General features: G+C 45.0%; 3 protein-coding genes, 1 long non-coding RNA gene and 2 other non-coding genes across 7 annotated transcripts; 3 read left to right on the forward strand and 3 right to left on the reverse strand.

The window, feature by feature from the left end:
• Positions 1-180: 180 nt before the first annotated feature.
• RPS2 (ribosomal protein S2) lies at positions 181-3,707 on the reverse strand. Its single transcript, XM_062588730.1, has 7 exons — positions 3,530-3,707; positions 3,284-3,373; positions 2,718-2,825; positions 1,957-2,130; positions 1,715-1,874; positions 1,183-1,274; positions 181-304 (listed from the first exon to the last, which is right to left on the reverse strand). Exons 1-7 carry the CDS (start codon positions 3,683-3,685, stop codon positions 224-226), a joined length of 861 nt encoding a protein of 286 aa, XP_062444714.1. The 5' UTR covers positions 3,686-3,707; the 3' UTR covers positions 181-223.
• LOC134147569 (small nucleolar RNA SNORA64/SNORA10 family) lies at positions 1,351-1,489 on the reverse strand. The gene has a single exon (XR_009960032.1). It is a non-coding gene; the product is annotated as a small nucleolar RNA SNORA64/SNORA10 family (small nucleolar RNA).
• Positions 3,708-4,190: 483 nt separating the features above from the next.
• Positions 4,191-5,171, forward strand: LOC134147532 (uncharacterized). The gene is made up of 2 exons (XR_009960028.1): positions 4,191-4,332; positions 4,519-5,171. It is a non-coding gene; the product is annotated as an uncharacterized LOC134147532 (long non-coding RNA).
• Positions 4,295-4,422, forward strand: LOC134147571 (small nucleolar RNA ACA64). The gene has a single exon (XR_009960034.1). It is a non-coding gene; the product is annotated as a small nucleolar RNA ACA64 (small nucleolar RNA).
• Positions 5,172-5,491: 320 nt separating the features above from the next.
• Positions 5,492-17,774, forward strand: TBL3 (transducin beta like 3). Of its 2 annotated transcripts, XM_062587982.1 has the most exons (22): positions 5,492-5,551; positions 5,742-5,793; positions 5,923-6,018; positions 6,307-6,354; positions 6,747-6,888; positions 7,423-7,507; positions 7,997-8,167; positions 8,486-8,561; positions 8,974-9,070; positions 9,568-9,773; positions 10,152-10,293; positions 10,770-10,828; positions 11,355-11,458; positions 11,828-11,978; positions 12,538-12,768; positions 13,519-13,589; positions 14,368-14,524; positions 14,927-14,985; positions 15,479-15,582; positions 16,402-16,473; positions 17,049-17,207; positions 17,517-17,774. In XM_062587982.1, the coding sequence occupies exons 1-22, from the start codon at positions 5,505-5,507 to the stop codon at positions 17,627-17,629; spliced, it is 2,442 nt and encodes an 813-aa protein (XP_062443966.1). In that variant the 5' UTR covers positions 5,492-5,504; the 3' UTR covers positions 17,630-17,774. The 2 variants fall into 2 exon arrangements, with proteins under 2 accessions (XP_062443966.1, XP_062443967.1); XM_062587983.1 differs by lacking the exon at positions 17,517-17,774 and having other exon boundaries at positions 17,051-17,201.
• A 1,173-nt stretch (positions 17,775-18,947) lies between these two features.
• On the reverse strand, positions 18,948-23,083 carry NOXO1 (NADPH oxidase organizer 1). Its single transcript, XM_062588634.1, has 7 exons — positions 23,003-23,083; positions 22,808-22,883; positions 22,123-22,303; positions 21,384-21,577; positions 20,801-20,914; positions 19,863-19,980; positions 18,948-19,590 (listed from the first exon to the last, which is right to left on the reverse strand). Exons 1-7 carry the CDS (start codon positions 23,075-23,077, stop codon positions 18,948-18,950), a joined length of 1,401 nt encoding a protein of 466 aa, XP_062444618.1. The 5' UTR covers positions 23,078-23,083.
• Between the last annotated feature and the right edge of the window lie 1,663 nt (positions 23,084-24,746).

Consider the following 24,746-nt stretch of genomic DNA (forward strand, 5'->3'; position numbering starts at 1 on the left):
TTTCTCTCCAGAGCTGGTTCTGGTACCCATGTAGAATTAATGCATGATTAACAGAAGGATTGGTAAAAACAGAATATTTTGCTCAACAGACATGCTCTGGCACATGGATTTGAACCCCCTCACATCCCCAGCCCAGATTTAATCTGCCTGCATTAAACATACCAATCAATCCAGTCACAATTTCTTGTTCACTGATCACTTTATTGTCTTGTACAAAAAACACTTAAGTAGTTGCCACAGCAGCTGCTTGGGTTCTCTGTACTGAGACTCTGGTGTGGGTCTTAGCCAGATGATCAGTGAACTCCTGCAAAAAGAGAAATGTAACTTTTTAAAAACTACTGTCACAGCTTTCTCAGGGGTGGATCCCTTTTCAAAAGGTAAGGGATACAGATTATTTCTGCTTAATCTTTCAAGCTTTCCTCTTATTTTCTTTGTTAATAAAAAAGTTTGTCATTTTCAAATATCTGCATATCCAAAACATAAATAACCACAAAATACTGGCTACGCTATCTGGTCTTAAACTGCTCAGTAATTCATCATACTGAGCTTCTGGCTTGGGAATTCACATGAAAGGACAAAGTCATCAGGAAGAAGGTACTATGCCTCCAGTTCAAGGGCTAACAGATACTGTTAGCACTAGGAAACCAACAGGTTTGGCTGTACAAGCCTGATTCCATTTAGCTTTTCTAAGGGAAAATCTAGTTTAGCTTATGATCACACTGAGTAGTCACCTATGAAGAGAGCAAGCTTTTGTCAACCAAATTAGCACCTGAACAGAGCTCCATGTATAGGCAGGCAACCAAGGCAAACTCTAAACCACCACCACCAATACAAGACTAGGAGCAGGCACAAGTAGTTTTATATTTTTTGAGGTACATTTTGCCTCAAGTATTTGCAATAGGGCTATAGTCCACAGTTTAGAGCTTAGAAACAGAACTAGGCTGTTTGCCTAATAAAGGAATGTGAACACAGGCAGTTACCAGCAGAGCCATCACACTGAAAAAATCACATGCCAGGTACACTACCTTGCAATCAGTTGTTACTGCAACTCTATTCTCCCGTTACAAATTACAAAAACAATGAATTACAAAGTCTCTGGGGTCAAAAGATGCAGACTTCTGAATACGACAAGTAGGGAAGGTAAAATTAGAGCTGTGAACTGCAGATGTTTTACACTCTTACCTGGTAAGGAGACTTGGTGAACACAGTCTCTTTCCAGAGATCAGGGGTCAGATAGCTGTAAGTCTTGGAGATGGCATCAAAGGTGGCTTTAGCTATAGACAGAAGACAAACATTACAGATTACTAACTAAAGAAGCCAGCTCTACTGTACCAACATACAGAGTTCCAAAAATGTAGAATTTAAGACAAAACAGGGAGACCATAACAAGGTCCCTCTGCTATGTGTACAAAACTCAAGTTTCTTTCTCTCTCCATTTACGACAATTACACTACTTCAACCAAGTGTAATCGCGCAGATTTGGGAGATTTTTAAATCAATGACTATACAAAGAAACAAGTTCTTATAATTAAGATTTTCTTAACTTCAGAATAACCTCTAGGAGAAACCCATATTGTAAGAAGTACCAGAAATCTTGACTCCTGTTTGAATGCTAGAAGAGGTTAAATAGTACTATAAAAACTATGTCATGTTCCTGTCAAAGGCAGGAAACAGGCAATACAGCTAGACTACAATGGAAAAGCCTAAAACTTACCAAAGTTACCCAATGTGGCAGTGCAGCCCCTGGCTGAAGTGTAGCAGTCATCAATACCAGCCATCATCAGCAGTTTCTTGGGAACAGGGGCAGATACAATTCCTGTACCACGAGGGGCTGGAATCAGACGCACCAGGACAGATCCACATCGACCAGTAACCTGTGCAGAGAGAACAGGTTACAACTCTCAGAACAGAGCGAAGTGTGAATCGCTGAAGCATACCACCACAAGACATTCTTACCTTGCAAGGCACAGTATGGGGCTTGCCGATTTTGTTCCCCCAGTAGCCTCGCCGTACAGGTACGATAGACAATTTAGCCAAAATGATTGCCCCACGAATAGCAGTAGCAACTTCTTTGGAGCATTTGACACCAAGACCAACATGGCCATTGTAGTCTCCAATAGCAACAAAGGCCTAAGATGAAAAGAAAAGCTTTCAGCAGTGGCTGCATTATGCTGGAGCATTCTCCCCCCAAAAGATCCACCAGGCTCTCACCCAGTTATTACCCAATAGCTCAGCAGTAACACTCACAGCTCACTACAAGCAAGTAACATTAAAACAAGTCCTACCTTGCAAAATTTACAGTGGAGCACATAGCCCAAGCAACCCATTCCCCCCCCCAACTTCTATCCTTAACTCAAAACCAGCTAAGGCTACAGAATTGGGTCAGATCCCTGCTACAGCCTCATACTGTAAGGCCCAGTAATTTTCAGACAGCACTCCCTTTCTACATTTAAGAATTCTCTATCCAGCACAGCCCACATCTCTGCACAAATACAACCTGGAATTGTGCTAGGGCAGCCTGTAACATCTAAAACACTTTAAAATTAAAACAATTTTATGAGCTGTATGAATAGACTTATACATCTCAACATCTGTTATAAACTACAAGAGAGTATCAAACATTATCTAAACTAGTTCAGCAATATGACACCCCAAAATCAGCAGTGAAAACATGCCAGGTTTTCAATACATAGAAAATAAAACAAAAAAAGGTTTACCTTAAACCTAGTACGCTGACCAGCACGAGTCTGCTTCTGGACAGGCATGATCTTCAAAACCTCATCTTTCAGAGAAGACCCCAAGAAGAAATCAATGATTTCTGATTCCTACAAGATGCAGTTACTTTTATCAGTCACAAAGCTAAGTCTTTCAGTAAAACCAGATACAGCTAGCAAAGTCCCTGCAATTTAAGCTCAACAATCCTATTCACAAGTATTCTAAGCAATTAGCATAAAAATAAAAAAACCTTCATAGGCATAAAATTATTCTAGTTTCTTAGTCCAATATAGCAAGTTGAATTTTCATTTTACCTTGCTAATATTAAGCAGAACTATTACAGGAAAATCCAATCTCTTTGCTACCATCTCAACATGTAACAGAATGCAGCAATCACACTGTGCTTTCCTCCAACTGGATACATCACTCCTTAGCTTCTACTGATTTAAACGTTAAACTATAACAGACTTAACCTGAACTCTCTGATCAAAAATGCAGCAGCTACTGCTAACTTTAGAGTTTATTAAGATTTGTGTGTTATGTGGTGACGCTAACCACACCACCTTACCTTGATTGGAAGCGAGAAAAGATAGATCTCCTCAAGAGACTTGATCTTCATATCCTTGACCAGGCGACCAAGTTTGGTGACAGGAACCCACTGGGAAAGAAATCGGCTGAGAAAGATCGCCGGCAGCACCCACCCCCTCCAACCAGCACCCCGCGGCAACTGCCCTGCCCGGGCTCCCAGCCCGGCTCAAACTCTCCTCACGGTCTCCGTGGGAAGGCGAACACACCTCCCGCCCCCCGGACTTACTTCCTTGTCTTCCGCCTTGCCCCCGCGGGCCCCGCGGCCTCTCCCGCGGCCTCTGCCACGGCCGCGCCCGCGGCCCCGCAGCCCGGTCCCGAAGCCGCCGCGGAAGCCCCCTCGGGCGGCTCCTGCACCTCCCGCTGCACCGGCGTCGTCCGCCATTTGCTAGGGTAGAAAGAGGAGGGAGGGGGCGTTAGCCGAGACTTCGCTCCCGCCGCCCCCACCTCCCCCCCCAGCGGGAAATGGCCCCGCGGCGCGGCGGCAGCGTCCCGGCCGCGCCGGCTCAGACGGGTGCGGGTCGCCCCGCGCCGGCGGGCGCCGCGATGGGCGCGGATGAAGCGGCCGCGCCGCGCCCGCCCCCACCGCGCTCCGCGACACCTACGTGAGCTCTCAGAGTAGAAGGCCCCGCGCCAGCCCTGCTCGCTATTTATACCCGGAGATCTCGCGAGAGCACCGCCCCGCGGGCCGGGCCCCGCGCGCTGAATGAGGAACACACGCAGGGTGCGGGGCGCGCTCGACAGCCGCCTTATTCAGGGTGCGGGTTGGCCAGACTCGCCTGCGACACGCGCATGCGCAAGGCTCGCGCATGCGCGGCAGAGCACATATAAGGGGGACGCAGGCGCGCAGCGCGCGGTTGGAGGCGCCGCGGGCCGCGGGTGGGTCGGCGGTGTGGACCGCTGCTGGCGCTTCCCTGTCGCCGTGGGGCTTTTCGTGCCGCGGGGAGGGCCGGGGGGAGGCGGTTCGCGAATCGTATTGGCCGCTGTGCCCGGCACGTTCTGAAAATCACCGCTGGTCTCCTGTGGCCCTTGGTGAGATAAATGTGCCCACAGTATAGGGAGCGTTAAGCTCATTGCCCACGGTCCTGGTGCGTGGGGAGTGAAACCCATGTTCCTATAACTGCTGTTACTCAGGGCAGTGCGGGGCTGAGCAGGCCTCGGGGGTTTGTGCTGACAGTGGTAATGGCTGTTCTGAGGGATGCCGTCTTCTTTTTGCAGGAGCCATGGTGGCGTGAGACGTGACCCTGGAGTGCCGAACCTCTCTGAAGGACGGTCTGAGATGAGCTCCTGTGCTGGCTGTATTGGACATAAGGTTGATCCATACATGCTGAAGATTACACTTAGTCTTGTTCTCCTGAGTAAGACCTGCCCAGCCTGCAGTGCATGGCACCATGAAGTTACCTTATCTATTCCTGATGGCTATTGGGGTTTTCTTTTTTGATGCTTTTGTGGAAATGAGCCTTACAAAACAAAGCAAAAGAGGAGTATGCTGGTGGACAGTGTAAAGCTGTAAGAAATATTCTAATGAGATAGGTCTGCCAGCATTCCTTTGATGTTGAAATGTTCCCGGTGGAACCTGAGTGTTATCTACCCTATGAGACCTCTAAATGAGGTTACCTAAAGTGCCTTTGTTAATCAAAAGATGGAGGGGTCTGTGATCAATGTGCCAGGCAAGCACTGAGATGTTGGCAGGATTTGTTTTTTGCCTTATAGCAAGAGATTTTATAGGAAGATTAGAAAGTAACATCACAGGATGGTGGTGTATGCACAGCTGGGGCATCTTCTGGACCATTTCAGGATGTTTTTGAAAGACTGTATGTACCAAAGGAGTTGTATGTATGTATATGCAATAAAATACTGAATCTGTGAAAGCTTGTTCTTGAAGTATTCATTTGGGGCTCCTCTGTAGTCTGAAGAAAAGTCACCTTCCTGCTTTCCTTGCCGGAAAGCTGCTTGCTTTGAAGCACTGAGGAGCAGTTCAGTGAGAGCTGCTGCTCTTCCAAGCGGCACTTGCGCACCAGCTGCACAGTTGGTAGCTTAGTGCTAGAGCTGAGCCGGGGCAGGCATGGGGCCGCGCCGAAGATGGCGGCCGGCCGCCTCCCGCCCGCGGCGTGCTGTCGTGCGTCACTTGCGAGCGCCGGAAGTTCCGCCCTTCTCCATGGCAACGAGGAGCGCCGGAAGCGACGGGCACGCGGGCGAGGAACATGGCGACGGCCGGGGCGGCCAGCAGCCCCGTGCGCTTCAAGAGCAAGTGAGGGCGGGGGAAGCAGAGGCGGGGGGACGGAACCGGGAGTGGCTGGGGCCCCCGGGGCTGGGGCGAGGAGCTCGGGGCGGCCGGGGGCCCCTTCCGAGCCCGTGCGGCGAAGCTGCCGGCAGGTTGGGCATCCGGGGGCCGCTTCCTCTGAGCTGTTGCGCCGCGCGGTGCTTGTTCTTCCTTGCAGCTATGCAGTGTCACGGAAAATGGAGCCTTTCTACAAAGGAGGAGGAATTCAGGTAGGAAGAGTGACTTTTCTTCTGTCGAAGTCTTGAGAGAGGAAAGCTAAAACAGCGATGTGCCTGTTTAAAAACGCATCATCTCTCTGGTTCTGCAGATGCTTCTGGTTTTCCATTTCTTCCCTCCAGGTAAACGGAGATGGAAAATTCATGTTTTGCCCCTGCGGGATCAAGCTGAATGTAATTGATATAGAAACGGGAGCTCTTCTTCACAGCCTTGAACAGGTGAGAAGATTTGATGTCTGATGACTTTGGAAACTGTTGGATGTTTTTGAAGCCTCCACGGGTTCCTTTATTGTCAGCTGTCCTTCTGAAGCTCTCAAGTGAAAATTAGATGTGAAGATGAGAAATGTATCTGAATGCAGACAGTTATATTGTTAGTGTTCTCTGTAAGCACAACTGGAGAGCTGTTAGATGTGCTTAGTGTCAATGGAAGCATGTAGAAAAGAGTCCTGAGAGCCCTAAGAAGCTTCACATAGAGGATTTAACTGTCTTTTCCTTTCAATTTTATAGGACGATCAAGAGGATATTACCTCCTTTGTTCTTAGCCCTGATGATGAGGTATGTATTTGCTTTGCATTTTTCTTTACTGCTCTGTTGGGCCTCCTAATAGAGCTGATGAGCGCTGTCTGCCTTTGAGTATGTCTGAAAGCGCTGTCCATTTCCAGAGATCTCTGTATAGTGTCATCAGGTGCTTCCATCTGACTTCCAGTCTGACTTGAAATCAGACATGGGAATGGTCCCTACCTTTACTTGCAATTGAAGATAGGGAATTGATCCAGAGACAGGCGTGCCATTAATCTGTTTTGTATGTATGTGTAGAAACTGCCTTAGGTGATGTTGCATTTATGTCCAGAGTTATTTCTGTCTCCTTTCATGCATCCACGTGCGTGCTGATGTGCTGTAGAAAATCCACTTAATGGTTAATCTTCCTTTGTGTTGCTTTTGGATAGATCCTTGTGACAGGAAGCCGAGCCCTGTTGCTGAAGCAGTGGAACTGGCGAGAGAATAAATGTGTTCGCACATGGAAAGCAGTGCACGTAGCACCCATAGCTAGCATGGCCTTTGACTCCACTTCAACACTGTTAGCCACAGGTACAGTCCTATTTCGTTGCCGCACAATGGGAATGCCTACTGTGCTTTTGCATAACTTGAATAAGTTAGCCCAGCTTGACACAATGTGGTTTCGTGAGCTCCTGAAATGAGATGACATCAGAAGAGATTTTGCGCAGGTAGTGTATCAAGAACCCACTTTTAACAGGGATACTTACAATGTTCTAATGTTCTACCTAAAATATATTACTTAATTAAATGTTGATAAGTATAAGGAATCCACAAAGCAGTGGGGCCCAGTTATCTCAGTGTAAAGCTGGGACTCTTTAGAGATGGAGGAGAGCAGATAGGATATGTTACTTAATTGTGCTTCCAGTTTCTTGCCTGTGAGCAGTCAGATTTTGCCCATTGCTCTGAAAGTGTAAAGTAGTCCTTGAGCAGTTCTTGGTCTTGATGGTTGTTGCTGGTTTCACTTTGCTGCTTTTGTAATCTGTGAAATTTTACAATTGCTGATATATTGGACTTCGTGTGTTTCTCTTCTCCATAGTTCATTCTTTTATGCCCTTCTTTTACAAGGTGGCTGTGACAGCACTATTAAGATCTGGGATATGATCAAACAGTACTGCACACACAACCTAAAAGGATCTTCAGGAGTTGTACAGTAAGGATGAGTCATATTTATCTGTCATTTCCATTCTTCTGGTGCTAGTGTGATGCCTGTGCACTAGGACTGATGTGGATGTCCTGAGTTAATGGAATTGAAAACACCATTCAGAGCATGTCCTAGGCTCTGCTGTTCCCCACTTTTTTTTACATGCCTAGTGAAGGAGCAGGACTAAAACTGACTTTAGGTTAGAGAGGAAACAATGTGATCAAAAAGTTTCTTGGGATCCAAGTGGAATATCTGTGCTTAGTAATTGTTGTACTTCAGGAAAGTTTAAGACTAGCAAAGAACAGTTGAAGTTCTCACTGGTGGGTGGAAGAGAAACGAATGAAGTTTTATAAAGGAAGTTCTTGTATAAATTCAGGTCGATTGATCCGTCACATTTTATGCACAGAATATGTATTTAATATTGAACTAAAGCTGAGGGGATGCCAGATAGCTTATTCTTGCCCTAGTCAAGTCTGTCTTTTATTTCTCTCTGTCTAGCCTTGTTGAGTTCCACCCTGATATTTCACGTCTGCAACTTTTCTCCTCCTCAATGGACTACAAAATCCGAATCTGGGACCTGAATTCCAGCAAATGTGTTGCTGTGTTGAGTGGCCATTTCAGTGCTGTCACCTCCCTGGCTTTTGCTGCAGACAGAAATACACTCATCAGGTAAAAACTTGTAGAGGCTTAGCCTTTCTGTCCCATTCATCCCGCCTCCTGCCAAAGACAGGATTTCTGTGATGTATGGGAAGTTTGTCCTTTGAGGGGAAAGATTGCTGAAGGTTCTCAATCCTAGCATGTCAGTATAAGCAAGTGACTGGGCTCTCAGCACTTGTGTTTCTGGTGACAATACTATGCCACCACGTGGAAGGCTGGTGTCGTCTTTTGTTACGGGCCTCTTCAGAAGGGTATTTGAACTCCTTTCAAAATTGTGCTCAGAGCCTGAGGTGAATGGTTTTAACGTTGAAACTCTCTTTTAACTTGCAGTTCTGGCCGTGATAAAATCTGCATGGTGTGGAACCTGAAAACTGGAGAAATTAAACGAACCATCCCTGTTTACGAGGTGAAATTGTATTTCGTTTATTCCTTTGAGATCCTTTGTAGTTTCTAGGTCACTGTTCCCATGATGGTGCGTTCTCTAAGTTTCTGTATATTGTGAAATCAGGCTTTGTCTCCCTTGTACTTTACAGAAATCATTAAATTCTGTTCTAGAGCTGTTTATTTTCCTTCTCTCTTTGCTTATTGGAGTTGTTTCTGGGGAGCACGAGAATATACATGCTGCCACTGCCTTTGCTTTCCCAGTGCTGGAGATGGAAGGAAGGATAGTTCTGAGAATTTTGTTCTTGTGTTGTATCTGGCTGCCTTTCCTACTTAGCTGTGCCATCTGGGACAGTGCAGTATGGTGTGTGTGTGTCTGTTGAAACGGGATTCCAGTCCCTCAGGTCTAAGCCAGTGCTTGGCCAACTTTCTTGCAGAGTGTGGAAGCTGCTGTTCTGTTACCTGAAAAAGGAGAGTTCTCTCAGCTAGGTGTGAAGAACCAAGGGTTGCACGTTCTCACAGCTGGCAGCAAAGGTGAGTATTGTGCCATGTCGTTGCCCGGTTTAGAGGCTGAGAAAGGACTGTGCTGTAGGCCTATGTTGCCATTATTGTTGGGATGTATGTTCTTTGTGTGGCAAAAGCCTTGGTCTGAACTCTTGAGGGCTGTAGAGCAGAACCTTCTCCTGAGTTCCTTTGACAGTAGTGAATGAGAACAGATTGCTTAGTTACATTGTGTAGTCTTGATTTTGCTTTGTATATTTTGTCATAGTTTGCAGCTGGACTTGCTGTTTGTGCTGTGATTGACTTAAATTGATCAGAAAAGTTTGATGTTTGATTTAGACCAAAGAAGAAAATGCTTGTGATCCTTCACACCACGTTAATTGGACCATATAGCTGTCTTGCCTTAAAGCTATGTAGATTTTTCTCAGTAGATGAGGCCAGGGTTTGTTAGGGTTTATTTAGTATTACTTGGATAATCATTGTCAAAAACAGGGCTTCCAACAGATAATTTATATCCTCATTTGTGTTAGGCATCCTGAAAATCTGGGAAGTTGCCACAGCTGCCTGCGTATTTACCCAGGCTGTGCCCTTTGAGCCTGTGGAATCCAAGGAGGAGGCCAGCGAGCGTAGTCTGACCCACTGCATGCTTGTGCCTGGGAGGAATGAAGTTGTCACAGTGTCCGTGGAACACAACATTGTTTTGTATGATGCTCAAACCCTTCAGCTCAGGAAGCAGGTAACAATCTTCAGTCTTCCTTTTCCTGTTTCTTTATCCACATTTTAGGATCAGCTCTGCTTGTGGTGACAGCTTTGTCCAGGGCTTCCCTCTTCTTGTACTGTTTCTTGCTTTCCATATATGTTTACAAGCTATAAAGCCAGTTTTACTGGTGGGGTTGTTTGAAGGAATATTGCACAGAAGCAAACATAGGCAAAAGAAAAGCACAGAATAGGCCTAGCCAGAAGTCCTTTAGCGCTCCAGCTTATGTCTAATAAAACTTTTTTTGTGCAGTATTAAACAAGAGCTCATAGTAATGCAGCCTTATTGAATGTGGTGCTATTTTGTACTTCTCTAACCAGCTGATTTCTCCGCTTTAAACTGTTCCAACATATTCAGTTTGCAGGTTACAATGATGAGGTTCTGGATGTTAAGTTCCTTGGGCCTGCTGATTCTCACATTGTTGTGGCTACCAACAGCCCTCAGCTCAAAGTGTTTGAACTAGCAACCTCACACTGCCAGATCCTCTATGGCCACACAGGTGCGTGTGGGCAGCTCTGCATTGGGTAGGAGGGAGATGTGAAGTTGTTCCTGTATCTAGCTGCTCTGTGACAACTGTTACATGGAGGCAGGAGTCCTTGAGTTCTCTGCAACAGCATCACAACAGTCTTTTGCAGTGGTATGGAGAAAGCACATAATCATGCTGTCCTGATTTTGCAAATACTAGCTTTCCTTTTACAGTTCTATTAGTTCAGTCCCTTTAACTACCAGAGAGATCCATTTAAATTAAATGTGTAGGTAGGTGAGCATTAGCTCTGAAGGCTGTTTTGTGGCTACAGGTGACAGATTCACACCAATGCCATAAACAGCCAATCACTTTGTAATGCATGCAGATATGTTCTGAAGTTTCTCAAAGTTCTGTGCTCCAATCAGTAAGCAGTAGACTCCGTATTAATCGTGCATTTGTTGTCCGATTACACTGTTTTATATTCAGTTATTTCTTCTGCCTTTGTTTAGAAACAATTCTTGCCTTGGATGTCTTCAGAAAAGGCCTGATGTTTGTGAGCTGTGCTAAGGTATAGAAGCTTTTTTCTTCATTGAATGAAACTTTTTATTTCTAATGATCTTTATGGATAGTTTTCTTATTCATCTTTGGTGATCCAGAAGGGGCTTTTGTTCACATGGAAATTCCTATCTGCTCTGCCCCCAAAATATTAGGTTCTTCCACTATCCTTTTCTTGACATTATCCCTGGGAAAGCATTGATTGATTACTTTAATAGCCTGATAGGAAGTGCCTTGTTCTCCGTGCATTTCTTGCTCTTACATGGGCGTTCAGAGGTGTCATTAGTGAGGGACTGATGGGGAGCTGTGGGCAAGACAAAGTGCTGGAAGAAAAGGTACCATCTGTCCCGATATACTCAGAAGCAAACCTCCAAGCTGCAGTGCAGCCTGCTTGGCCATTTCTGCTCTCATGCTCTGATGAATGCAGGCACAGATTCTAGTTTAAAAAACATTGATTAGCCAGGCTCATGGATGTGGTAAATTCATGAGACTGATCACTTGTCAGAAAAAACACAGCAGTTTCTCTTCTCCCACTGCAGGATAAAAGCCTTCGAGTCTGGCGGATGAACAAGGATGGAAAAGTGATCTGTGTAGCCCAAGGACTGGGTCATGCGCATGGGGTGGGCGCTGTCTCTTGCTCAAGGTAATAAAGATTGGACAAGGCTCAGAATAGCATGTCTGTTAGTCAGCTCTTCTTTCTTCAAGCTGCCTAATAGTTTTGAAGCCCAATTTGCCTATTCAAGAGCTGCAGTATACCTGATCACGTAAATGAAGACAGCTGGCAGTGCTCTTGACTAATGTCTGAATTGCTGGAGGCTATCACAAGAACTTCAGGAAAATGAGAACAAGCTTGAAAAATCATTCAAGTGCTCTGTTTAACATCCCAGCAGAGTAACCGAACACGTATAGGTCCTGGTAGGAGAAGGAAGAGAAGGCTTTTTTTCTGCATGAATAAAGTCACTGTTTTACTTCCTTACACGTGGCGCTTTATTTTATTTTTTTTTTTTCTCAGACTGAAAGAAAGCTTTGTAGTGACCAGCAGCCAGGACTGTACAATTAAGATCTGGAATATCCCAGACTCCCTCACCTCCAAAGCAAAAGCAGCCTTGATCTCCAGCCCGGAAACCCTTCATGCCCAAGTGACGGAGAGAGGTCACGACAAGGTAGAGCTCCGTCAGACCTGAAGATGTACTTTTCTATAGAAATATCTATAGTAAATCTGAATGCTCAATGTTAGCATGGAGTTTGCGGGTAAAGTTCAGGATTGGTTGAGTTAGACAATAGTGTAGGTGATAGAAAAACATGACACTTCAGGGAAGGAAATCAGAGACTGGTAAGGTGAAGACCAGGAAATTTCAACTGAAGCTACTTGTTTGTCTTTTATTTTCATTTTTTTATTGGTCTTCTGTGATCCTCACAATTTTCTCCTCTGTTCACACTTGCACTCAGTGGGCTAGAGGCTTTCTCTTCCCCTTTTCTCAGAAGTAAAACAAGCCCGGTTAGGACATTTTCTTTAATGTTGAAGTGATCATATGGTTAGCAGTCCTGAGAGTTAACTCCAAAACAGGTAAAAGCCCAGCAATCTGAGGATGTCAGAATAGCGTTCACAAACATTAGCACTTAAATCAGCCTATCCTGTTTTGTACCCTGAATTTACTAATGTTCAATAACAACAGAAAGACCTAAACGGCTTTGTACTCTGTACTTGTATGACTTTTCCAGGATATAAACAGTGTGGCAGTTTCTCCAAATGACAAACTCATTGCCACAGGCTCACAGGATCGACTGGCCAAGCTGTGGTCCTGTTCCGATTGCTCGTTGTTGGGTGTCTTCACTGGACACAAGCGTGGAATCTGGTGTGTGCAGTTTTCCCCAGTGGATCAGATCTTGGCCACTTCCTCAGCAGATGGGATGCTGAAGCTTTGGGGTCTTCAGGACTTCAGCTGTCTGAAGGTAATGAGAACTGAAACTGCTCTTTGATGTAGGAGAACCTGGCATAAAATGAGGATTGATTAAGGCAGCTTCAGAAAGGCATATGCTGGTTAGTGGGGGGGACAGCCATCCAGGCATAGCATTGTTATCCAGGATCTTGGATGCCTGAGCTGCCTGGAAGGCTCCAGGACAAAAGCATTTGCCCAGTGCCTAAGTGATCTTTCTTTTCTAGCTAACTGAAGAGCAACGTGGTAGGAGAAAAGCATACTCCAGCTTTGGAAAGAAGGTTGGCTCTGCCTGACATAGCTGTAGCCATGAAGGAAAAACATAGAAGTTTGTCTGACACACAATCTTCATAGAAGAATTATCTGTGCAGTCCGACAGCATCTCGCTAAGACAATGAGAAGGCAGTTGCTTATTCTGTGATACATTTTGCCCAGCAGTGTTACCTCACATGCCTCCAAGTGTGTGCTTCATTCAGTGTCAGGGTAATCAACCTTTTAGGAGATGACTTATGCAGCTGGTCTCACTGTTCAGAGCACTTGCAATTTGACCTTGTGCAACAAGTTTAAGCAAGGAGGTCTTTTGAAAAATTGATATGTGGGCAAGCCGTTTTCTACTGCCCTTTCAACCTACAGTAAGAGAAAGTCCCACAAAGAGAGGCTACTTATTGGAATTTACCTATTAGGACTGTGGGACTATTTCATCCCCTTAGAGAGGGCTGTCTTTGAAAAGCCTGGCAACAATTCTTTTGAACTTGCTGTTTTCCAGACTTTTGAAGGTCATGATGCCTCTGTACTGAAGATCATTTTTGTAAGCCGGGGGACACAGCTGCTTAGCAGGTAAGCCAGTACACTAAAGAAAGATGTTAAAACTAATCAGAAAAGAAATTGCTTGGTTGATAGAAGCAACAAGACAGCAGTCTTGAGCAATCGATTTCGTTTTGGAAAATCACATAGGAAAATCCCATGTCTCTGCTAAACTTCTTGCACGGACTGACCTGCCTTCCTCTAGTTGTCCAGTTATGCTGCAGATTCTATTTACCTCCACTGACATTGCTGAACTGGTGACATATACTATAGCTGGGCAGAGCTAAGGGTGCATCTCACTTTATTGCCTTTGGCAATGGAAAAGCAGCAAAAGTTAAACAATTGGAACTGGTACCTGCAAAGGGTTAGTTCTCTAGCTAGAAGCAGGAAATGTAGCTTTTCTGGGCCTCAGTTTGTCCTTTGTGTTGCCTTTCCGTATAGAAAAGCTGAAATATGAGAGACTGGAATATCAGAGCTTATGGTGATACGCAACTAACAGGGTTTTCCAAGAAGAAAACGCTTGAGGAAATCTTAGTAACACTGGGAAGGAAGTGCATTTTGTTTGAAATGAGTTTTAATAAGGTAGTGCCTTTTTCTGTTGTTGGAGTGCCTCTAAAGCTGGGTCCTACCTTCAGAGCTACATGGCTTGAGATTCTTAAGCTCTCTTGATATTTGCAATTAATTTTGCTCCTGTTTGGAAGACGGTTGAATGAGAAGTGTTTATTGAGTATGGGAGGCAGAGCACAGCAAGGATGGGTCTGCCTAGTGATCCTCTGAGTTAATTAGCTCTGTTTTTTTTGTCTTCCAAAAGTGGTTCTGATGGTCTCTTAAAACTCTGGACAATTAAAACAAATGAATGTGTGAAAACATTAGATGGTCACGAAGATAAAATCTGGGGTCTTCACTCTAACAAGCAAGATGACATGGTTGTGACAGCATCCAGTGATTCCTGTATTACGCTGTGGAAGGTACAGTACAGAGTCTGTTTCCTCTCTAGTTAGCAATCAGTAATGCGGTGCAGAGATCAGGATCCCAGTGGTTTGTTCTTAACCCTGTTCCAGCATGACATGCGCATTCCCTTCATTTTCTGCACTTTGAAATTGGGTCAGTAAGGCATATCTTGATTTCTACTTTCTTTTTGACCACACCTAGACAGGCTTGTAAGCAGAACAGCAGATGGGCTTTAGCAGCCTGCAAAGCACTGGTGTTCTAAAGGTCGTTTAGAAGGGAGTTGTGAGTTGATAGATTCAGCAATTATTTGACCTGAAGATCTTTCTACAAAAGCTGGTCTTCTAATCATTTGATGGCTAAACAAAAATTCATCTGTATTAAAGCAAGATTTGACATGATTGTATTCTGTTTTGTTAAAGGATGTCACTGAAATTGAACAGGAAGAGGCACAAGCTAAACAGGAAGAGCAGATTATGAAGTAAGTTGATCCTGTATAGTAGCGAGCTGTGAAAAGGCAAATTTTGCCCAGCGAGACTGTCCAAACTTAGTCATCCAGTTCCTTCTAATCTATGGATTCTGTCGTTTAGCTATTTTGATGATGTCAAATCGCAGTAGTCTCTTCACCTACTTTGTGGTTTATCTTTAGTTACTATAAAGCCTTGCTACAGAACTGTCAGCTTTCATGTTTACGTATTGCTGCGATAAGCCAAGTCAAACTACTGAAACCTATTATCATTCATTTCCTCCTGCATCAGCCAGCACTGAATAGCTCAGGGAATCCTTGAACGTGCCAGAGTAATTACCTGCACAATGAAGGCACTGAAGTGCTCATTGGAAAGTGGTATTAACTTCCTGGCATTAAACTTCTGTACATCTGCCAAATCTACTTTCTGCCTAGGATTTTGTTCCACCAACCAAATATGCCTCTGACGTTTTTTTTTTTTTTTTTTTTGGCCCTAACTGTTTTCCAGAGAACAAGAGCTTTCTAACTTGCTTTATGAGAAAAGGTTCCTCAAAGCTTTAGGATTGGCAATCTCTCTGGATCGTCCACACACAGTGTTGATGGTGATTAAAGGTGAGTCCATGTTAAGCTCTGAAGGCATTTTCTGCCTCTCACCTTCTAGAACACCTCTTCCAGGTAGGTGAAGACTACAAAGCCTAATTGTCTGAAAACTTTCATTTTCCCTTCCTCATATCACTCCCATTTCTTAAGTGAAATCCTTGCTTTTAGTGCTCCTGATGACAAATGGTCTCCCTGCTCTCAGCCTAAGGGTGTGTTTCAGAAGGAATCCATCACAGCAGGGACATCAGATGTCACTGTTCCTCCAGGAGCAACACATGCAGCTGATTGCTGAAGAGCACTAAGTCTCGTATTGCAAGTCAAGCCAGCTTTCATTCCCAGGGGTAGCAGCCTGCACCCAGAATTTATACAGAAGTTTACCTGTTATTTGACTTTCTCTGCCTGGATTCGGGGGCTCATTTAAAAAACAGCTGCTATGTGAAGGGCTCTCAGAAGCACTGGGTGTCAGGGTGGTGGCTTTAGCTCCTCCCAAGCCAGGCTCTGCAGAGAGATGCAGTGAGTTGGCAGGAGTTTTGTCTCACCTCCAGTGCCTGGTCAGATAGGTTAATCACGTTGGGAGCCGCTCTTATGCCTGAGAAAGCCTGTACTGACAGAGGGATGTTCAGATCACACAGTGAAGCACTTGCAGGTTTAGAATGGCCAGAAGAGAAGGTGCCTGTGTATCTGAAGTGTGTTGGCCTCTGTGTCCACAGACTCCTGTGACAGGACTGCATGCTGTTTCCTACAGGATCCTCAGTGCAGGAGGAGGGCATGGATCTTGCTCTTGAACAGATCCTCTTTCTTTTCCTGCCTCTTCATTTCTGTCTTTTGCAGCCATCCTTAAGGAAATTGATGGGAGAAAGCACTTGGAAGAGACCATCCTTCGGCTGCGGAAGGATCAAAAAGGTTTGTTACAACATGATTTGTATGCTAAAACCTTTCAGATGAGGGGCTTTTCTCAACTAAAATTAAAAGCAGAGTTTCTGTAGACTTGACTTGCACCAGTGAGCTCCCACCGCCATTGAGCAGGGCTGCTGCCCAGGGCCATCCTCTTTGTTATGGTGCTACTCATGACAAACACCAGAAACTGCTATGAGTTTGTTTGAAGTCATCAGCCTCTGGCATGGTTGCATCCCTTGGCACTCTTACTGCATCATCTGAGACCGTCCTGCAGCGGGAGACAAGTGCACTGAGCAGTCCCCAAGTCATATCTTCCATACCCCAAAACATGCTTTCCTTCAGTCACATCTGCCCAAAGGGCCTTGCCCTCCCTCACCACCCCCTTGTTTAGGACATCTCTGCGACAGCTCACAACAGAGTTCTCCACATAGCTCTGTGACCTCTCCAGGCTCATCAGTCATGGTGTGTGGGAGCTGAACTGCTCCCTAGGACAGCAAAGTGCTTTTTAACCTGGCCTCTCCTGTAACGTGCCAGCGCCCTCAGCACGGCTAATGTGTACAAATCGCCTCCTTTCTTCCTAGAGGCGGTGTTAACGTTCTTGGTGACGTGGAATACAAACTCTCGGAACTGCCACGAGGCCCAAGCTGTCATTGAAACCCTCCTAAAGCATGAAACACCAGACTGCCTCCTGCAGTACTCGGGCATTAAAACTGCTGTGGAGTCCCTGCTGCCTTACACCGGTGAGTCACGCTGGGGGAGTGTTCAGGTCAGTGGTGAGGCAGCCTGTTATATCTGTTGGGGGCTCAGAGCTGGTGATGCTGTGATGATCTCAGCTGCTCCCTGCTCCTTTGAGCTCTCACTCCACTGTCAGTTCTGTCATCTTGATCCTGGCCTCTTTACCGACACTGACAAATAGTTTTCACAGTCTGTGAGACTGAGATGTCCTATGTGGATGTTCCCAGTTTGCCTTGGTCCGAACAGAAATATTTTGCACCCCCATCGCATGGTGAGCTTCTGTGGTGTCAACCATTGGTTTTCTTTCTCTGCAGAGCGCCATTTCCAGAGACTGAGCCGATTACTACAGGCCTCCATGTTCATTGAGTTCATGTGGCAAAACATGAGACTGGCTGATGCATCCCAGCAGGAAGATGTGACTTTATGACCCTTCTCCTACCAGTTGCCCTCTCCTGAGGGGAGAGCTGAACCGCCTGGGGGCGTGCCTTGGCCAGCTTTCCCACCGTGCATGACAGCTGGAATATTTGTATTTTTATAATAACTCTTTTAAAGTTTGTTTAAAATTTAAACAAGTCCAGTATCTCTTTACAGACCCTTTAGGGCTTAATGTGAGGAGGGAAGGGGTCAGTCCTTTGCTCAAGCTGTGATTTCCCATTGTATTTTAATACCCTGAGTTTTCACGTGTCTTTCCATACAGCATCCTGCACAACGCAGGAGGAGCCAGGAAGATAGTGGTTAGTTTGGAGAAAAGGTAGAACTTGGCTCTGAACAAGTCTTTCTTTGAATCTTAAAATCTACTGAAATAAGGCAGGATTCCTGCGCAATACTGACAGTGTTGTATCATGTCCCAAAGCCCAGCTTAAGAGTGCATGTGGATTAGTTTTGTGTCTAAGCATTGACAAGTTTCTTTGCTTGGGCAAAATGTTCTCTGGCCCAAAGCAGGTCTTTCACCCTGCCCAGGAAGGTTAGCACCTGGGAGGGAGATAAGTACAACTTTAATTTTCAGACTAAGAGATTTTCTAAGCATAAAAAACAACCCAGTCCCCCTAGATATTTACATGTATTTTATTTGTTTCTGAGACAGAAATGTATGTAATCTAGAACAATATAAAAACATTGCACATTGGTTAAAATGCTTGTTTCAGAAAAATTAACAGATAACTGAAAGATTAACTAAAAGCAGAAGTCACAACCTATATATAAATCTTAGATTTTTCTATTTCAGTTTTAGCAAATGAGTTTAGAGGTAGAAATTAATATAAATTTCAGTAAATATCAGAACCCCCTCGAAAGGGGGGTGTTTTCTTCATTAACATGAGCTCTGGCCCCAGACAACTTACCCAGTAAGGAAACAAACTATACTGTCACTGTTTTTTTTCTTCTATGCCTGCACAGACCTCTCTATAGGGAAGGGTCAAAGACTAAGTTTCTATCCCGTATGTGTCTTCTGTTCTGACAGCCATTCAGCACATCCAGACCATTCACAGGCACGAGAGCCCTTCCATACTCCCTGCCCTTCCCCTGCAAACTGCAAGATAAGTAAGTGTAACCTGGTTGAGTAACATTCACAAACGTGTTCTGTTGTGTCAGGAGTTAAACACCATGTCCTTGAAAAGCAACAGTCCCCAGCACTGACGCTCCTTGTGCCAGCTCCCTGCAGCTGCAGCAAGGAGGGTACCTGGCACTTCGTTTCAGTTGTGGTGCCAGCCTGGGCAGCGTCTGTGCCCCTCCAAGGTGCAGGCATGCTACTGCACGCTCTGGAGAGTGTGCAGAGTTGGGAGGGCCGGCCGGGAGGCTGACTGCTGCATGGCTCGTTTTGTGACGGTGCTGCACTTCTGGAGGATCTCATGGACTGAGGGGCGCATGGGTACCTTGGGGACACAGGCAGCCAAGTCTGAGTCAACGACGGAGTAACTTAGATCAGTGGCAGATGACTCCACAAAGCCAGAATCGTTCCTGTCTTTGTGGGTGAGGTGTGGAAATTTACTGTTGTGTGTTGCCAAGGCCTTCCCGAGGGGAGAGCTCCTGGCCTGCTCGACTTCAGGCAGAGACCTTGATAAGTCAGGCTTCCAGCCTGCCTTGCCATCCCGCTCACTGCCTGAGCTGAGAGACGAGCTATCGGTCTCCAAATCTGGAGTGGAGCTGGCCCTGGGCAAAGATCTCGATCTGCTTGTCGAAGTCCCTTCTTCAGTCAAGTCAAGAGGAGGACAAGGCGGCACCACACTCTCTCCTGCCACTTTGTCCAGGGCCTGAAGAGCCCCCAGGGAGGAGGAGAGGTCAGGGGTGGAGGCATTGAGCCTGCAGCTCACAATGGTCTGGAGCCTGCTGTGAGGATTCTTGTAGGGCCGGAGGCACATGGAGGGGATGTAGCCAATATGTCCATTGTACCTAAGGGGCAGGATGGAAAGCAACACTGAAAAGAAAGGCCCTTCTCCCACTTCAGACTTGAGGGAGGGAGGAGTGCATGCAGGGTGGTGGATGTTGGCGAGGATTCACCCTACTGCTGCGTACAGGACAAAGAAGGGGAAACTGTCTCTACCCAAAGGACAGGGAATTCGGTGAGAGCTTCTCTGCACACTGCTTGGGGAGGAACAGGAAAGAGCACCTGCAGCAGGTAGCTGGCTCTCTTGGGAATGACAGCTTCAGGAAAGCTTCCTTACCGGGTCAGCCACCAGCCATCATCAGATTTTCTGACCACCTCCACGATGACTCCGTTGTTTAGAGAGAGCTCATCTGCTTTCTGAGACTCATAAGCTTGCACAGCAAAATACAAGCTGCCTGAAGAAAGAAGGGGGAGATATTTTTGCCTTGTGAAGAAAAAAAAAATCATGGCAAAGTGTGGAGAGAGAATAGACCAGAATACTGCCTGTCTGCTGAGTGCACAAGCACAGCCTGAGGTCTGGGGAAACTTCTATAGTTAAGAACTCAGAAAGATGGGCTTTGTGCTGGCCCTCTGACAGGTGGGTGTCACCACTGTGAACACAGCTCCCTTCCTAGTACAGAGATGGAGAGCATGCAGCCATGCGAAGTTACTAGGGATAGCATTCTCCAACAAGGCAGAAAGTTCCCAGTTCTGCACCTGTGAGCTAGTGTGAACAGTAAGATGGGGGAAACAAGCAGGTAACTCAGCGACAGGGAAAGTGATTGTGCAGAGCATACTGCTACATACGTAGTTATTAATTGCACAAGATATTATTTTTTATTAATGGATATTAATAAGTTAATAGTTACACAAATAACTATTACAAGATGCCCCATCCCTGTGAAAGATTAGATCAGCAGTCCCAGGGTGCAGGAGAGAGCTGCACACTAACACTGTTCCAGTAAGTGATTTATTTGCTCAGCCACCCATGGCCGGTGGCAGAGATGACTAAAAAACTTAGAGCTCTGGAAACTCGATGCAGGTACTTCAGCCAATGGTTAAAACGTGTTTGTGTGTGTGTGCGTTGTCTTTTTGTTTGGTTGGTTTTTTTCTTTTGTTTTTGCAGAGCTGTCCCCCACTTAAGAAAAAAAGGGAACAGGGAGAGGAGCACAGTATAGTTCTGAACTCAGAACAGCAAGGAAAGGTTTGGGTCACTGTAGCTTTAAGTGGACTTACCCTCTTCATTTGAGCTGAAGGTATTCTGGATGTCCTTGTGGATGTCAATCTCTTCCAGGTATGGGGCTGGGAACCAGGCTATCTGCTTGTCTGCATTTTCCACTAGCCACCACCCTGCAGCAGCAAAAAGAAGTTTGCAAAAACTTGTAAGAGACACACAAGTATCGCAGGAGAAATGACCATAAACCTCAACCATGAACAGGAGACAGGAGAGAAGTTCTGCAGAACTGTTTAGCAACTAGCATATATCATACTGACACTTTGGCAGAGCTCCACTGAGACCAGTGTTTTCCACCTTGCAAGTGTCTCAGGGTCTACAAAGTAAAATCTGAGAAGCTTTCAGTTCAGGCTGGGAATAAGGCCCCAAGTCTCAGCTCAGACTCCTGCCTCTGTTGACTAGAAAGGCCCAAGTACTTGTTCCTTCTTCCTTGATAAAGCCAGGTAAGTGCATTACACACACTCCCAAACTAGTGATGCTATAAATGATGCTATAAACACACCATCTGCCAAGCTATGAATCAACCTAGAAATTTTACAACGTCTGTCCTTGAAATTGAAACCCAAGAATCCCAGTTAAACATACCAGTCATGTCCTTGATTAACACTTCAACAATTTCCTTCTTAGCAACTTTGAAAGTCTTGTTTTTTGTGTCTTTGGTCTCAAAGGTTTCAATGCATCTGTAGCTCTGAGATGCCTGTGGGCACGTAATAGAGGGGAGGTGCTGCTGCGGCTGGTTTTTCCTTTCCCCTCCAATTTCTGATGGCATGATCACAGCACTGAAAAATAAAAAGTTTAACATTAGTTTACTGAAAAGCCATGTGAAAGTTGGGATTTGTTATTTATTTTAGGGAAAATCATGTCTATGCAATAGACTAAAAAACCCCCCCAAACTTAGGCATCAGAAAAATCGAAAGGTCTCAAAGCAATCAGCAGACCATCCCTGCTCTGATGCAGGGCATTCTGCATTTCTGGCATTCTATGCCAGAAAAAAAAAAAAAAATCTGAGTGTGGGATAACGATTATCAAGAGAAGAAATAGAATAAAAGAAAAGGTGCAAAGAACAAGGGCACTCATTACAAAAAGCTGAGTTACCTAACAGCATCCTTCCCATTTGCCAGCACTTCCCTTTTTTCTCATTCCTAATTACTTTGGTGCTAAAAAATGGCAGAATATTCCCAAGGCAGGAAAGAGAGAGAGAGAGAGAGAGAGAGAGAGAGACTGCTTTTCCCCACCACTCCACTATAATGATCTCTCTCTTCTATCATCTATGAAATGCACACGTTACAGAATAGCGATATACAAGCAAAATATACATTCGCACCTATTTTCAGGAAAGGAAGGATCTAGGTCTTGGGTTTGTGCCTTGAAAAACTGAACCACATTTTCACTCTGGGAGATCTTAGCATCCATTTTCAGCAGCTCCTGAGAGTAAGTTTCCAGCAGTTTTAATCTTTCCAAGGACCTGTTCAACTTTCCATTCTTTCTGTGCTTCACATTTGTATCTTTAAAATAAGAAAGGCAGAGTTGGCATGAGATGACAGATCTGGATGCTTTGAGAACTTCACCTTCTGCCTATACATGGTGGTGCACTCAGCTAGCACCCATCTCCACACAGGCCCAAATTGTAAGGAGTGAAGACAGTAGCTGTCAATATTTGTGCCTTCTTATCATTTTAAATAGTTCCTGATACAATTTTTGAATACCTAAAACTTATTTTTGTTCACAAGTCAATGTTCCAAAGTGCCCTGGGCCAATATTTAAACTGGATGTATCACCAAGTGCATTTATCTATAAAAAAAAAGTCTAGATTATTTTAAGTCAGCTGTAGACTCCAGCGCTTTGATATGATCCAGTTATACCATGTAACAAGCAGAAACTATTTGCTTGTCTGCTCCAGAGACCATCAGACTCAGTGACTGAAATCTGCATCATTAGTTGTGACTGCCCTGAACAGCTTTATCATGTTTGTTGGTCTCTGATGTCCATGGAAGATTTGGTCTCCTTACCTTTAAACTTGGGTATAGTCCGGTCTGATTTCCTCAGTGAACCACTCTCAATGGGGAATTTTCTCTTCAGATCTTTCTGAAAGTGAGACAGAAAAAGAGAATGATGGTGCTTCAAAGTCCATTCACATGGCTGAGCTCTTTCTCTCCCTCCCTCTTTAGGATGTGAGTATTATTTTCAGGAAGTTCTTCACTTACATGGAATCTCTCGAATTCTTCAAACGTCCGGTAGATGAGAATGTTGTTTCGATCTGACCAGGACACAAATATCATGTAGTTCTGAAAAAAATAAAAGTGAAAAGAAATGCATTTTTAGTCACGCTGTTCAATATCAGATGCTTTAAAGCATCCAGCATTTGGCTTAGTTCTGGTTTCAGGCTACAAGACTGTCACATTAGAAGCAAAATTTCAAAATAGATCTACACAAAATATTTCCTCAATTTTAGGGCCATGAGTGATCATTGTTGAAATGAGAAGAAACTTAAGAGATTGTCCACAGAAAGACAGCATAATCCAAGACAATCATTTTCTTACAATACTGACCATTGAAAAACAAATCTAAAAGACCTCTTGTCCTAGATTATAACACCCTAATTCCAACACTGCAATGGAAATGGGAAACATACCCCTGTAAGAGTAACTACAAAAGCCCTGTAGTTTCCTAATTTGTAAATAATGTTTAAGGAGGAAAAAATCAGGTTAAAGTACCTTCTGCTTTTGGCATTGCATCACACCTACAGCCTTCACATCCACTGGGTACCTGCTGCAGCTCATCTTCTTGGAGGCGAGATACTCTCTCACACCAGGCAGATAGGAGTCCTGCAGACAGGCAGCTCCAGGCACGGCACCTGGAGGCTAAATAGATGGGAGCAGGAGTGAGAGCAGTAGGCGTTCCCAAGTGGTTTGTTGTAAAATTGCCTTCCTTGTTTCCTCCTCCACCCAGAAATGCACAAGGAGAAATTCCATAATTTGGTAAACTATCACATGCCTTTTATTTGCTCTCCTGCTTTTAAGATGCAATTACCACTGACTGTAGATGATGGGGTATAGTTCAGAAAGTTGGGAAAGGACAGGCGTATTTTCTTATCTGGTCCTTAGTAGAAGAATACTGGTATTCTTCCCTGAGGCCAGGTCACCTTATCATCCCCAGGCCACAGAGGAACTTGCTGGTGCAGTGCAGACTATGGTTTGTGCAGCTGAGCAAAACATGGGGTGCAAGGGAACACAAGCGCTCTCAGTAGAAATGGTTCCTCATTGCAGTGCCTTCATCAAAAATGTTGCAGTTCAACCAGCAGAGAGCTGCACTACCTCTAAAGGTGAGGGGATAACTGTGGTCCCCTGTCCATCTGGTTACCAGCACTGTCTGCAGCCCCAGCAGCTGGGGCTGCAATTCACACTAGTCCCCAAAACTAACCATAAACATGGCTTGTGGAAACCACAAATCAGATATGACTTCTGTGTCTGCCAGCTGTTTGTAACAAATCTCTTCCCTTTAATGCTTCATTTCATCTGCTTAGTAAAAGCTACTTTTAAGAGATTTCTAGCAGCTATATCAACATTTGCATGCTCTCAGAAAGACATGCAAGATGTCGATGCCATCACTGACCAAGCAAAAGATGAACAGATCCCCTGGGGTGTCATCGAAAAAGTCCCAAAGCTTCCAATTTGTAAAGATACAACTGTCCTGTATCAATCTGGGGCTTTCATATCACCCCTCTTCCCCCCCCCCCAAAAAAAAAAAAGAGAACAAGGAGCTGGATTTGCTTCATTTGCATCAACTATCTGCTTGCTGCCTTGAGGCACTGCATGGCCAGTAATTACAGCTCTGGAAAGCCATCCCTGTCACTGAATTGCAGACCTTTACCATGTCTCAAGTTATGACCTGACTCATAGGTATCTGTGTGTGATCAAACCTTCTTCTCCATCCTCCCTCCCCCTCTTC

The sequence above is a fragment of the Rhea pennata genome, chromosome 15 (assembly GCF_028389875.1).
Source record: "Rhea pennata isolate bPtePen1 chromosome 15, bPtePen1.pri, whole genome shotgun sequence".
NCBI classification, from domain to species: domain Eukaryota; kingdom Metazoa; phylum Chordata; class Aves; order Rheiformes; family Rheidae; genus Rhea; species Rhea pennata.